Raw genomic sequence first — 15,204 nt, 5'->3', positions numbered from 1 at the left:
TTCAAGATCACTGCTGCCCTCTTCCGCGAATCAAACAATTTCTCTATTTTCTTTGTCCAATTTCGATTAGTTTGACAACGACGAATCAAAAAAGCGAACACGACTTCGATGCTACACGCATTTACGGTCAGCAGCATTTTAGGCGTTTACAAGAGAGAGAGTGGCGAAATAGGAGAAGTGGATTCCCGCTTTATTGCAACGTTCGAACGTGTCAGCACATAACATCCAGTTGATATAAGATATTTTTCAAATCGGCAAACAATAAAACGAACCGAAATAATAATATCCCGCTGAAATCTTTCTCCCATACGCTCTCTACCAACAGTTATACGCATGCTAGACAAAAATATATAAATAAGGAAAATATAACATAGATGTACTACTAGCATATTTAACCGCGCGATTTTAATGTCGTCGCTGTCGTCCTCCTAGCGACGCGTAGTAATAGAGAAAAAAGGATCGTTAGAGCGAATTTGTGTAGAACGAATGAAAATTCGTCGTACCTAGGAGCCCGTGGACAGTGGCTCCTTGCAGCGACAATGTGTACATATGTATATACAAATATATACAGCAACATAATCGTTTCGCAACGGCAGGGATTATATGGTTCTTCCAGTGCCGTTCGATGGAACTAAGTGGGATGGGTACTTTGCTAGTCGAGTACGAGCGAAATCTCTCGAATTGGCCCTGACACCGTTGTACGTCGTAGTCGGTGATCTCTCGTGCAAACGAATAAAGGCAACGGAGGAAAATATGCCACATATGCTTGTTTCAATTATGCTATCTATACTACCTCGTAATCCCATGGCCGTGACCAGTGTACGTGGTCTATCACAAATGGAGCGAATTTCTGTAAAAAAATAGTAGAAACAACGAGTCAAAGGGAAAGGAACGATGTTCAGGAAACCTATCCTTCGTCCCATCTTCGTTTCTATCTGCTTTACCCGTGAAGGATGTGTAATCGGAACGGCATAAAATATCTTTCCCCTCTCTCTCTCTCTCTCGGCTCATTTCTATCCACGAGACTTTTATACAGGAGACACCCAACATTTATACGTACGACTATGGAAATACTGGTCATATTATAGAAGTTCTACCGTTCGATGTTCCCACCAAACTGAACGAATAGAGGAAAATACGCGTATATCGATGTTCGTCCAACAGACTAAAAATACGACGAGTAAATTTCCTCCGTGCTTATTCGCGCTCGTTCGCTCGGTTCTTTCATTCTTTTTTCTTGTTCGCAATGTAAATTGAAGAAACGAAGAATATCTATGCGTTAATCGAACACGCATAACTTCCGGCCATGTATTTTCAAAACATCTGTAATCTTTGAAGTATCGATCGAATTCGCTTAAACGATAGATCAATAATAACATTGTTATCTACATAATTTCGAAAACGAAACACTTTCTCTTTATTGTTGTGAAGGTGCGAATTTTCAAAGTGAATGATATAAGTAACCTACGATGCTTTTCGATTACAAACCTAGATTAGAGAATACGTCCAATGAGCTGTATTATGCGTGTTTGTTTACATTCAAACGTACATTTGATCTTTGATTACAAGTTCATAATCGATTTACACAAAAAGTTTCTTTGCTCGCGCATTCCCGTCGACCACTTTAGAAACTTTAGAACTTGTGTACGTTCGCGCAAAAGGATTTCGCATAGTTTCCAGTTGATCGAGTTCGAAAGACGAGCGCGCGGACACGGTAATACAAGTAAACGCGCGTGGACGCGATTCATGAGCATTCGTACAGGCTTATATCAATCCGTTGTTTACTAACGTCTGCGACGGCTTGGTATATTCTGCTTTTACGCATACTGCACGTTCCCTTTTCTTTTTTTATTGTTATCGTTATTGTTGTTATTATTATTATTATTTATTATTATTTGTTATTATTTATTATTATCATTATCATCATTATCATCATTATCATCATCATCATCATCATCATCATCATCATCATCATCATCATCATCATCATCATCATCATTATTATTATTATTATTAATATTATTAATAATATTATTTTTGTTATATCGCGAAACAATGTTCACGGCATGTCAACTTAAAACTATTTCATCGCATCGTTAACGTTAATTCGATCATTGCACAAAATAAACCCTTAACTACTTTGTACAAGTACAGTATGTATAACTCTATGCGCGAATTTGGTTTCATCGATAGAATACTAGAGGATTCTACTTGACTAGTTTTATGTATCACTAGGTTTGTTTCGACTGCGGACTTGTAACTGTCTGAAAAAATCGCGTTACCGGGGAAGTGCAAGACAAATATGTAATTATACGTAATCTAGCTATAGCAATTTCTTCGAGTACTTACTCTCATCTTTTATATTTGTTTTGTCGCTTAAATTCTGTCGATGACTATCGTTTGAACTCGGTTAATTTGAAGCTCGTTCACGTCGATGAGTCGTAATACGAGATCCGAGTTGGATTCGTCATCTCTCTTGACAACCTTAGTACAAGTGATTTTCTAACGCGTTACACGTCCACGAAACGATAATTCGGACGAGATTCTTTCTTTCTTCCCTTTTCCCGTTTTCTCACTTTTAAAAAGCATCGCTTATTTTCTTCTATGTTATCGACTTTTTCACAATTTTTTACTTAAATCGAACAACAGCGAGCAAAAAAAAAAAGAAAAAAAGAAAAAACCTCGTTGCAATGTCTATTCCTAACAATAGGATTTGCCCGAATCTTCCGTGTAAAGTTTAACGCTTCGAACACGAGATACGACAATCCGTTCTATTTAGCGTTTCGAACGTTATGGCTATTTTCGCGAAGAAAGAACGGACGGTAAACGCCGATGCGGTAGCGATACCTGCCGCGAACCAATCGTCGTCGTAATCGAAATCGTTATTGGAGTCGGACAATGGGATTTGTACGTTGTAACGAGTAAAGAAACGAATACTTGAAAAGCATGGAGAGAAATAAAAAAAGAAAAAAAAAAAAGTAGCGACAAATGGGACGGGACGAGACAGCTTAATGTTTAAAGTTTAAAGTTACGAAGCGGAGAAGCGATACGAGCGAGACGACGATATTACGCGGAGAAAGAATAGGTCCCGAAGGATTAAAAGTACTACTTCAACGCGTCTTGTCTGGAAACGATCCGTAATCGTGCTCCGTAATGCTGGTAACGCGTATCACTTAAACGTTCGATAGTACTATTTGTCGTATCGTCCGACACGTTTATAGACTAGGAAATATAATCTTTGAAGCACCACCGATTCGTACAGCCGTCTTTTTACGACAGAGTATCGCGTTAAAAATAAATACGCGTAACATAGATAGTTACATGTAAGTGTTTCGGTTCGTTCGTCGTACAGATTCTACGAGATTCGTCGCGCGTTATCGAGTCGAAGTCGAGTGTGTCGTGTGTTCTACTAATTTCCCCTTGAACACGCGTTCGAACGTTTGAACCGAAATCGCTTCGTCGAGAAGAAGAAAAAGGAACGATCGTTCCTGCCGTGGCAACGTTTCGTATTCTCTCCTCTGACGGAAGTCTTGCAAAGACTCGAACGTGATATCGAGCCGAATCGTCGACGAGTCGATATACTTGGTCGCCTATTCGAACGAGCAGACCGCCAAGCTTCTGTCGATCGTCACGTATAAACGAGGATTTATTTTCCTTCCCGTAAATGCTATACCTCACGATTCTTTGCTGATTATCGTCGCGTCCGGTATAGGTCGAAATCTGCGGCATCTGTAATTGTCGATATCGATATCGATATTTAACCGTAACCAGACTAGACGTAAAAATCGTAAAACCGATACCTGGCATTGTTTTCTGCTACGTGAGGTGGCAGAGACGTAGGAGGTGGTGGAGGTTGAGCATTCGTCGGACCGCTACTGTCCGAATCGTTATCGCTACTCTCTTCGGTTCGCTTAGCCGCTTCTCCCAGGAGATGCGAGGGCACGCCTCTCGGTGAAAATCCGGACAATACTTCGGAATTCGGCCTGACCCTGCGTTGCGGTCTCTGGAACCGCAGATTCAGCTGACTGGCGTCCGTTACGTATTTCTCGCTCTGCCTTCGTCGACGCAACGCGGGGGTGCAGCCAGTTAAATTTTCCTCTTCCGTTGAATTAGCCGACGTTAACGGTGAAAAGGTCGGTCGTGCGTCGGGCAATGTCACGCAGCGTCGCAATGCCAACGCCTCCACTGTCAAGGGTTTGCCTTTGCTAGCTAAAATTTGGCAATGTTAGTATCGCTAAGAATCTATACTCGGCATTAATCGCGCGACAAATTCGCTTCCAAAACACGAATACGATTAACGGAAGCGTGAACCTTCCTTTCCATTTTCTTCCCCTCCCTTCTCTTCTCTTTCTTTTTCCTTTTCCTCTTTCTTTTCCTTCTTCCTTCCCTTCTTTCCTTCTTTCCTCGTCTCTTTCTTTTTTTTCTCTATTCTATCTTTTTTATTTTTATTTCTATTTTACTTTTAGTTTTTTTTTTTTTCAATTTTTAACTCTTTTTTTTTCTTTTTTTCCTATATTTTTTTGCTTATAGACGATCGAAATCGTGTTTTCTCATTCTTCCACGTATGATCGATCGAACGACGAACGATCGCGTTCGCGTCGAAAAAGGAACGAACAGACTCGTAACGGTTCGCTGACGGTAGCGTTCTTGTATGATTTTTGATCGAGCGTTCGTGCGAAAGGAAAAGAGAAAAAAAAGTAGGAATTACCGTGCGATCGGGCGACTTTTGAGAAAGTTTCGAGCGTAACGCGTTTTCGCCGTGAGATCACGGTTCGCGTTACGATTAAATCTCGACCCGAACGAACGTTGCGAATACTTCCTTTCACGCATTATCGTTTCTCGTTATCTCTCGGAAGAATGATCCTTTGGCAAATGTTACGATATCGACGAACTTACCGAGACGCATCGCGCCTGTTATACTACAAGCGACAAGTCAACTCGAACTCGAGATTTATTCGCTTTCTAAACGCTCTACGTTGCATCGATTTTTCTTATGCTTCTTTCTCGTAAGGAGAAAAGAAAGAAAAATTTCACGCGACTCGTTAAAAGGTGCAAAGGTGCAACGGTATTCGAACAGATTAATCGTACGATTATGATTTAGACTGAGAAAAAAAATCTTACTAACTAGCATCTTTTTCCCTGGTTATAGCCGCGGGTGTGGACGACTTTTCTACTTCGGTTCCCACGGCACTCCTGGTATTCTGAGTGTTCGTTTCTAAAGTCGATTCTGACAACGAACATCGGGGACTTTTAACCGGAATCGGAATTTTACTGATAGTATTGTGAGTCCTAGAAGGAGCCTCCTTTTCTTTATTGTCCTTATTTTCACGAAGCGGTACCGTGTTCGGTACAGCGGTCGAGCAAGTGACTGTACTGTTCTCCTTATGCGCGGCAGCATCGATGGGTGCCCGATTCTCAACGGCATCGTCGTACACCGACGGTTCTTCGAAGCCTGGATTAGGGCTAGCTGGGCCATCCCCGGTACCATTTGCCATTTTTTCTATGAAATTACGCGAAACGAACAGTAATCGAATCGGATCGGAGCATCTCGGAGCGGTGTCCGAAAATGTTGAAAATGAAAATAACCGTAAATCGAAGGAAAACGAAGTCGGTATTAACGGAGATCGTACTTACTTTGTAACGGTTCTTTGTCCGCGGTGGTTTGGACAACGGTTGCACCGCCAGTCGCGTCCACTACCCTGATCTCTAATCTTCCAGCTACCGCTTCCTCTTCCTCTTCGGCGCCGGGCGTGCTCGGTATCGTGTTAGGCGGTGAAAAAGCGACCGCTGGTACGCTCGCTCTTCGCGGTGGAGGACTCTGCCTTGGTTCGTCGTAGCGCGTCGCGATATTTCTCATCACGTCGATTTCGTAGAACAAATCGTCGAACGCTGCTTGTTGAACCTGTCCTCCCCCCGAGCAACAAACAAGAACTTACTACGATATCTTAGACTTACTACGATATCTTCGTACGATATTTCCATACGTACCAACGGGGCTTCGAGATAAGCGCGCACGTGTGGCGCCAAAGCTGGAACGCTCCAAGCGCGTGGTAGTGCTCCTTGAAGATCTGGATATTTTTCGATACCAGCGATGTTTAAACATCTGTGAGGAGTCGTGGGTTTCGGAGAGTCTTCGCTTATGCGAGAGAGAGCAGTCGGTATTATCGAATGCTGATGAGACGCGATTGGCGTAGTCGTTTGAACCACCGTTGTTTTCGCATCGATAGACGCAGGCACTGAAGTTGCGGTAGTCACAGCATCACTGACAACTGCCGACTATATATATAGAAATTTTATAAAAAAAAATACAATTGCGAATCGTTCGAATAGTCGTGGTCCGAATATACTAATCGATCACGCGCGAAACCCGACGCGACGCGACGAATCTAACGATCAAACGCACACGTAATGATTATTTTGAAAAATTAACACATGCTTTTCTAACACTAACACGACGTAACACGATTAAAGTCACGTTGACTAAAAACAATTGCGCCTCGCCGAATGTTCGCGACAACGTAACGTGTAACGTTTAGCGACTTTGGCAAACGACTTGGAATCAATTTTTAACAAACAACACAAAAAGTAAATATTTCACGAAAAGACAAACGAATACAGGAAAACGTGTAAAGCTCGTAACGACGATATAGACAAAGAGGTCGATTCGTTTCTGTAGCAGGTAACAGGCGCATCAAACGAGGGCATCGATACAGGCCAGATGTGGCTAAAATATCAAACACATCTATAAGTTTTCTGTATTTCTCAATAATTTTCTAAAGCATTGCACACGCGCATCCGCATACACACTTTGCACATGCCACGCACAAGCGCACGCACACGCACACGCACACGCACGCGTCAACTTTATGTGTTATAACGATCAAAACTGTTCGTTCAACACCTTTCTACTTCCTTTTTCATCAACGCATAGCGTCATAGTGACATAAGAAATACTGTATTTTTTGCTTGGTATCTGTAACAGCAAACATACGAGAAAGGCGTACCTGAGGAGTTATAACCGGCATATTAGTGGTTCCTTTGTGTTCGGGACTCTGCAAGTTTTCTCCTTTCCATTCGTTGTCGGTCTCTTCGGAATCGTCGAACTGCGATTTCCATTGAGAGGCCAAGGTTAGGGCACCGCCACCTTTGGTTACTTGTTGCAACGCGGATACGTTATCGTCGTCTATTTGCGCAAACTGAGTGATGGAACAGTCTCGCATCGCGGAACGACTAGCTCTAGTCTGTTGCCTTCCATCCGTTCTTCTTCGCGTTTCTCTCTTTAGCGGTTCCCTCTGTTCGGTAACCTGTTACGCGATTAAACGATTGTACGTGAAAAAGAATCGAATCGAATCGTGCAGATTTTTAGACGTACGGGACTCTGGTTGCCGACGTATTTTGGATTAGTAACGTCGTAGGAACAGTAAGAAGCATCGACATCGGTTTGTACTCGAGGGCTGGGTGGTTCGCCGGGTGGCGTTTCGCTGGGTGGAGGGACGCGCAGTCGAGCGAATGTTGCACCGCTAGCAGACTTTCGAAGCGGCGCGGCGGCGTTCGCTCCAAGTTTGTTACGAGGAACGTCCGAAGCGGAACGAGCGGATGCCATTAACGCGTCTCCTTCGTTGTCTACTCGTTTTTCTACGGTGACCGTGCCCGTCTGAGGTTCCGCAGCCATCGAAACTGCGCGTCTCTTCTTCGGCGAATCTGTAAATTTTCGTTTTTCGTTTGATCGAAAGCGAACAGCGAACATTTTCGAGAGTAAAGGAGAAAAAGGAAATACTACCTTGAGTTTGTTGTCCGGTTTGCTGATGAATATTGTCCATCGTAGGTATCGTAGCGTTACAGTTCTTATCACGGCCATGATTGCTAATAGCCGATGTAAATGGTACGGACGAACCTTCGACTCCGCGTTGTTTATTTCTTCTACATATGCTTTCGTAATCCATTTGTGCCTATCGAACAAATCGGACGAAAGAATTACACATAAAGTTACAGCGATGTTTCCTGCCGTTATTCGTGATCATTATTCCGTCTTACATCTAATTCCTTTCTGTTGTCGGGTTCGACGTTTTCTTGATTGTTCGTGTCAACGTTTGGCGTGGTCGGTGGCTGATTAATAGTAGTCGCCGTGGTCAAAACCGGAGGTACGGTAACGGTAGGAAGAGATTTGGTAGTAGGTAAACTTTCGTTGGATCTCGATGGCTTCTCCCAATCGTAAGGATCGTTCATTTTAATTCCTCTACGTTTCATACAACGCTCGAACAAACCGGCCAGCATCGGGTAATTTGGTTTGTCCGCGTATTCCAAACTCTGAAAGGAAGATCTCACTCACTGTTCGTTTACACGATTAGGAGGAAATATAAGTTGAAAAGAAATATCGCATATAATTCTCGCGAAACGAGAATCAACTTTCGTCTTAATCATCTGCAAACTAGCTTACCTGAATATGCTCTAAAAAGACTCGGATCTCGGGTGGTAGATACCTCAGAAGTAATCGATGATCGTACTTTTCTTTCATCAGACCAACCTAGATAGGAAGGTGGTAATTAGATGAAAATTGAAACGCTTGCTCTCTAGAACGAATAGATACGTACCTGTTCTTTATCCTTAATTTTTCTCCATGGAAGTTGTCCATTAACAAACTCTACTAGCATATAAAACAATGACCACAAATCATCGTGTCTGCCCATTTCTTTATTTTTGTGCGCATTCACGGATGCGTACCGGACGGTTCCTCTGAATCCCGCCGCGCTACGAGGTGGTCTAACTTCACCGGTACCGGTGGTAAATTGACGAGCTAAACCAAAGTCCAACATGTAAACCAACCTCGAATCACGGGGAAGTCGTCCCATCGAAAAATTTGACTAGAACGAGATAATAAATGGAATAGATAATCCATTAATCCATAATGGAATAGAATAAATAATCGATAAATTGCAACGGATATGCTGCGAGTAAAAGATATACTCACCGGTTTAATGTCTCTATGAAGAAAGCCAACAGAGTGTATGCTTTCTATCGCTTTGAGAATTTGCAGTCCTAAACGCAGAGTAGTAGATAACGTGAAGGAGCCTCGTGGCTGGGCACGACGCAACTCTGCCAAATTCTTTCCTTGTAACTGCATTACCACGTAATTGAATCTATCGTTACGACCACAACCAATGAACCTGCATACGTGTTCTTGACCTATGTAAATAGGACTTATTAGCGGTTGGACCTATCAACACGGATAAAAGAATATATAAAAAGAGGATATATAAAGTTACAAACCTTGAAGTTTCTTCAACACCGCTACCTCCATTTTCAGAACTTGCTTGGGTTGACGAGCCGATTCAACTTTTAAGGCTATCTGCTCCCTGGTTATCAAATCTAGGCCTTCGTAGATCTCGCCGAATCCGCCGCCTCCTATCTTTTTAAACTGTATTAAACAGAAAATGAAACCGATAAAGCGGACAAAAGAAAAGACTGTAAAGAAGAAGGAGAGGTGGTACGGAGAAGCAAGGAAATAAGGAATTAAGAGAATAAGAAAAGGAGAGAAGCAGAAGAAAGTAAAGATTTCTAAACTTACGACTCTCCAGCGTTCTTTGACCACATGGCCAGGCTGCAGTAAATCCTCGCTCGTCATAGTTATATTATTATTCTGATCCGTACTTTCGTCGCCTACATTCCTTGGCTGCAAAGTGGTAGTAGAATGATCGGGATTCCTGAAAGTTTCGGGTAATCCGTAGCATGAGATTCGTGAAAAATCAACGGTGATTGCATGCTCGTGATTATCGGGCTTGTATCGGCCCTTTCTTGGTACGTGACAACACGAGAACACGAGAACACGATAACACGAGACACGACAACACGAGACGACACGACACGACAACACGAAAACACGATGAAGCGTGAACGAATAGAAAAACGTATGATCGTGCGAACGAAATGAATCGACGCGACGCGACGCTACGCAACGAGACACGACGCGAATAAGCACCACGCGACCAACTTTGTAGCTGTCAACGCGAAAGAAGCGACACGCCCCGGAGCTTGGGTAGGTTAAGTTTTTAACCTAAAGCGTATTACGATTACGGTAGAGAAAATTGGTCGATACCGAGCGCCGTGTATTAGGCAGCCATGATTGCTCGTAAGCGAGGGGTGCAGAGGATGCAAAGGGGGCGATTCTCTGATGTATCCATGATCGAGCCACGTTCGACTCGTTACTCGTTGTCACCGAGCATCACGTTCGGTTCCTTATTTTCCGTCGGTTCGCTCGCAGGTATTCGTCCTCGGTATTCGCGGCCGCGAACGCTCGCGGAGAAAAAGAGCTTATCCGAGCCGCTAATTTGGATTAATCGTTACGAGAAGAGCCGAACAGAGCCGAGCGAAACGATTCAGCCAAGAGAGGTAGGCACCGTATAAGAGGAAAGGTGGCCTAGCTGTCTTGGTTTCGATGTTCTTATCGCAAAACTGTTCGTTACGTAGCTCGGTCGTTCCTAGATCTTCACGCGCGCACCAACCGTTTCATGTAAAGTAATATTTTATTATTTTTTTCTTTTTCTACTAACAACGTCGTTTGCTAATCGTCGTTGATGGCGTTCCCTTCACGTTGCGAACTTTTCTTGGACAGTGCGTTTGCTCACGATCGCGCACTTCCCATTTTCATCTCTCCTTTTCCCCTTTTTTTTTCCGGTACTTTGTATCACTAGTCCTTCCCCCTTCCCGCTAGTTTCTATCTTCACCTCACCCTTTCATATTCCCTTCTTTCCTTTTCTTCGTTCACCCTTCCTTGCTCTCACCCTACCTCGACTACACCCCACCCCACCCCTCCCCCGCCCCGCCCCGCCCCACCCCGCCCCGCTTGCCGTTCTCCGCTATTTGCCTCACTAGCGGCGACGTTTTCTCCTTCGTAATTCTACTTCCTCTCCGTTTCTATTCCACTGCTCATTCTATCCGCATAATCACTTTCTTCGTCGCGAATAAGACATATCGGTTCGATTCGTGCAAGCTGGACTAGTTCCCGTCGAACACCGATGGAACGGCCATTTTTCGATTTCGCACCACGGCACTCGTAATGCTTCTAAATGCCGCGAGATAGCGGCCCGAGTGCTCGATCGATGTCTCCCTACTTGCCTGCCTACCTCCTCTGTCTTTTCCCACAATAATTTCAAACTTTTCGCCACTCGCGATTTACGATTCACGATCCGTCATCGATCTACGATACATTTAATGCTTTTCTTTTCTTCTCTCTCTCTCTCTCTCTCTCTCTCTCTCTCTCTCTCTCTCTCTCTCTCTCTCTCGTTAATTTCGTATTCCATTGTGCGTAAGTAATAAACGGCACTCGGTCTTCGATATCACGATATCGCTCGTTTTCGTTTCATTCTCTTCGGCGTGTGTTCCGTGCAGCACGAAGGAATGATTTACGATATGGTTTTTCGCGATAACGTACGAACAAGTAAACGAGATCGTTGTTACGGAGAAGTTCGTTTTCGATGACCGTGAAAACTGTTATTCGATAGCCGGTAGTAAATCGTTTGAAAAATCTTTCAAATTCTTTCGTATTATTTTTAACGATGACCGATACGTTAGGTTTAGTTTTTTCGCGCGAGACAAAAGCGAGAGAAAGAGAATAGTCTATATATCGTCGATAGTTTCCGCGGAAAGAGGAAAAAAAAGTGAGAAACCGGTATCATTGGCTGCATTATCAGCTCGACGTCTAAATACGCGCATGTTCGTACAAGTTTAACTAGGAAGATGGAAGTTAAATTACTCCCTTATGATTTCGAGAGGCTGGTTCTGTTAAAGGTAGAGGGTAAAGACGGAACGCGTGTACACGCGTACTGGGGGCCTCCTCTGATTCGAAGGGAGCTATATGGGCTATATTATTAATTTGAATAAAATGTTAAGGCGAATAGACGAGCGAACTCGACGATACTCGAGACACGGGAAACAACGATATCGCGTACGAGCTCGTAAAACGCAACGTACGATAATCCAGTCGTTACACTAGATGGTTACTCTCGCGTAATTATGTAATTTACCAAGACGGCATTCGCGACGTTAATAAGTCGAACGAGACCCGAGCGAAACGCGTGTTTCCTTAGTTCGATATTAGTTCGACGTAGAGTCGCATTCGATGACGAACGAAATTCGAAACTCGAAACAGCGAGTCGAGAAAAAATGGAAAAATACGTTCGGTTCGATTTTGGCCGTGACCCGAGGAGGGCGGAACGCGTTTCGTATCGGTGTCGAGAGTGCCGAACGATTCTCGATGGACACCGTTTTAACGCGAAAATCGAACGCGCCACCGATATCCGTTCGAATTCTAGTCATCTTTGTTGTTCGCGCGTTAGCTGAAAAATCAGCAGAAGTAGCTAATGAAATTTCGAAATGCTTAAATTACTAACTCCATTCGCCAGAGGGCATAATTTAAGTTTAAACATCTATTTTTAAGCGACCCCACTCTATGTGTATATGATACGCAAAGTAGCATCTTTCTCCGCGCCAAGGTACTTTTCTAAGTAGCTTCGCTGCCCGTCATTTTTAGCGATCGTTAACGTTACAGATTTTTCTCCCATCTTCTAAAACTGCCACGCGCGCTTTGCTTAAACGCGCTACGCGTATTCTACATATATGTATACTATACATGTTATATGTCGCGTACACGTACGCGTACAGGTACCGAATTAAATAGTACGATTTTACTATTTACTAGCGCGCGTCGTTTCTCCGTAAAAACGTACATATAGGACAAGACCGAATCGAGCGACGAGTTAACGATCGAGAGAAAAGCGGATACGCGGTGAATACTCGAGAACCAAGCGCATCCTGTAAACTGTAAAGAGACGATAGCAGAGGGGTATACGAATCATGGAGTGTAAGTATCTCGAAGGAGATAATCACATACCATTTCATGGCTCCGAACAAGAGAGAAACTGGACGGTAAGTCTAGTAGTTTTAAGGGCGTAAAAAAGGTCGTGCCGAGTAGAAAGGTGGTTACACGCTGCGAAGGCGAAGACGAAGGCGAGGGCGAAGGCGACGACGACGACGACGACGACGACGACGACGACGACGACGATGACGATGACGGCTACGTGTCGAGCAGAATGATCGCGGCGGTCAATGGCGATGATGTCTGCGGTAGCGGTGTAGCGGTGGTGGTAGCGGAGATGACGGTGGTGGCGGTGGCCAAGACGATGATGATATATCGATGAATCGATCGGAAGATCTCTAACGAGAGATTTCTTTCGATTTAATCCACGTACAACGAACGAATGAAATTCGTTGCGTCGAGCAGCGTCGCGTCGTCGCGTCGTCGCCGCGATTTACGCGATTTACGCGATTTACGCGATTCACGCGATTCACGCGATTCACGCGATTCACGCGATACCGCGACTTTTCCTTTACGAATCGGTCGCGGTGCTCCAACTTTTCTGACGGACGACGAGCTGCACGGCCAGAGCACGAGTCGTTCGCCGCGTTCCACTGGCATTCGACTGACACAACCAACACGATGTTCCGTTTCTTCCATCGTCTCTCCTCTTCTCTGCTCCGCTCTGCTTTGCTCTGCTCTTCTCAATATCTTTTCTCCCTCCACCAGTTGCATACTTTCAACCGATCCGATTGCGAACGTTACTTCGCCTATCGCCTACTGTCACTCCTATCTATCCTAATCGTACGTTGCGTATCCTTTTGACCGATCATCGATTACGCGCCGGCACAAAGATTAATCGTCTTCTTAGACGATTTCGACTCTTTCCTATGTCCTTTATGCGCTTCGTCCGATACATATTTTCTTCGACGGCGAACGAACGACACATGCACGCGTGTCGCATGCTGGCAACGTTATCGCAAGGTACTTTGATCCGTGTTCCCCGCGGATCACGGTTTCGCAATTGTTACGCCTGCCTATATCGCGCCTACGAATTTCAACGCTGCATCGAACTCGATTTCTAAACGTAGGCGAGACCGAATGAAAAAGAGAGGAGGGACGCCTAAAAATCCTTTCGAAGGAAACTTTCGAAAATATCTTCCTCTCGCTTGCTCGTATTCGCGTTTCGCCTGATCCGCGCGTGTATCGCCTGTAGCCGCTTAAAAAGTTCCTATAGTCCGGACAACGATTAAACTCGACTCGTTTCTAAAAGCGCGATTGTCTCGAAATTCTTCGGGAGAAAATATACGCGGCGTTGCTATATTTCGCGTAGGCCGCCTTCGCGTTTAGCGAAGTCGCGTTATTTCGGTACGACATCGCACGAAACGTGTTCCGACGATTCTCGCGACGAATCGCGATTCTTATCTTCGCGCTAACGAATTCTCGAAGCATCCCCTTAACTTTCTATCCCCTTCATTTTCTACCCTGCCAGATTCTCTTCTTACGGAGAATCGTTAGCGATATTTTCCATCGTTCCAACCTGATTCTAAGCTGATCGAGATCGGTGGATCTTAGATTTCGGTGGAGCGACGCGTCGCTTGAAAATTCTTCTTCTTCGCGTCCTCGTCTCGCGTCTAAATCAAATTTTCCCTTTATTATTCGTTTCCTCTATTATTCCGCGTTAGTTTTCTATCCGTATAAATGAACGCGCGACTCTGCTACTATGCCAGAATCGAGAATAGCATGGGTCAGACGAAATACCGGAATACCAGACGTTGATCGAATACTACCTATGGACGATAGTCCATATTTGTATCGGCGGTGACCGGTGACACGTAACCGGACCACGTACAAGCTAATCAAATACTTTCACCCCCGTCAAAAACTAACTTTTAATCGCTTTCCACCTATGCGTATCGAGATTAATCTACGTGTCGCATACAATAGTATAGAAAAATTCGCCTAGGGATAGGAACCAAGAATAGGGAAACCTAGAGATTTCGCTGCGTTAGCTGCTTAATTTTCTTATTCGTAGGTAAATATCCTTGTGAACGAGACGACGAGTCCATACGAGAAAAAAAAGATCTTCGCCTTTTCTTCGGGTATGATTATATGCTTCTTTTGTTCGATGAAAAATCCCAATGCATCGTAGTTATTTTGCTTCGTTCGACGTTAGATTATATACGCGGTTCTTTCTTTCAGTATATGCTATTTTCTACGAAACAGTTAAAAAGCATGCGTAGCAAAACGGTGTGTAAATGTTTTCGATGCGTACACGTAGTTACGAATCACGACGTTTTGTGCGCTTCGAAGATAAAGCGCGCGACAAATTCGTATGCCTCGACGCGCGCAAC

The 15,204-nt window shown here is 44.2% G+C and overlaps 1 protein-coding gene and 1 long non-coding RNA gene across 3 annotated transcripts; one reads left to right on the top strand and one right to left on the bottom strand.

Moving 5' to 3' along the window:
• Nucleotides 1-1,390: 1,390 nt before the first annotated feature.
• Asator (tau-tubulin kinase asator) lies at nucleotides 1,391-13,232 on the bottom strand. 2 transcript variants are annotated; one of them, XM_012298698.2, is made up of 15 exons: nucleotides 12,887-13,232; nucleotides 9,566-9,701; nucleotides 9,268-9,415; nucleotides 8,969-9,183; nucleotides 8,592-8,861; nucleotides 8,438-8,524; nucleotides 8,035-8,307; nucleotides 7,781-7,949; nucleotides 7,373-7,701; nucleotides 7,005-7,304; nucleotides 5,989-6,276; nucleotides 5,635-5,902; nucleotides 5,126-5,500; nucleotides 3,801-4,209; nucleotides 1,391-3,729 (listed from the first exon to the last, which is right to left on the bottom strand). In XM_012298698.2, the coding sequence occupies exons 1-15, from the start codon at nucleotides 12,892-12,894 to the stop codon at nucleotides 3,675-3,677; spliced, it is 3,330 nt and encodes a 1,109-aa protein (XP_012154088.2). In that variant the 5' UTR covers nucleotides 12,895-13,232; the 3' UTR covers nucleotides 1,391-3,674. The 2 variants fall into 2 exon arrangements, with proteins under 2 accessions (XP_012154088.2, XP_076387449.1); XM_076531334.1 differs by lacking the exons at nucleotides 1,391-3,729; nucleotides 12,887-13,232 and having other exon boundaries at nucleotides 4,043-4,209; nucleotides 5,122-5,500.
• Nucleotides 9,859-15,187, top strand: LOC143264491 (uncharacterized). The gene is made up of 3 exons (XR_013038238.1): nucleotides 9,859-12,921; nucleotides 14,886-14,952; nucleotides 15,053-15,187. It is a non-coding gene; the product is annotated as an uncharacterized LOC143264491 (long non-coding RNA).
• Nucleotides 15,188-15,204: the final 17 nt, after the last annotated feature.

The sequence above is a fragment of the Megachile rotundata genome, chromosome 1 (genome assembly GCF_050947335.1).
Source record: "Megachile rotundata isolate GNS110a chromosome 1, iyMegRotu1, whole genome shotgun sequence".
NCBI classification, from domain to species: Eukaryota; Metazoa; Arthropoda; class Insecta; order Hymenoptera; family Megachilidae; genus Megachile; species Megachile rotundata.
Note: the sequence above shows the minus strand (reverse complement) of the source record. Positions and strands in the feature narration are given on the sequence as shown.

Coding starts and splice junctions, on each gene's coding strand:
- Asator (XM_012298698.2), bottom strand. Junction 8,308..8,437: donor TCTTTTTAGAGCATATTCAG/GTAAGCTAGTTT, acceptor TCTTCCTTTCAG/AGTTTGGAATACGCGGACAA. Junction 7,305..7,372: donor ACGTCGGCAACCAGAGTCCC/GTACGTCTAAAA, acceptor ATCGCGTAACAG/GTTACCGAACAGAGGGAACC.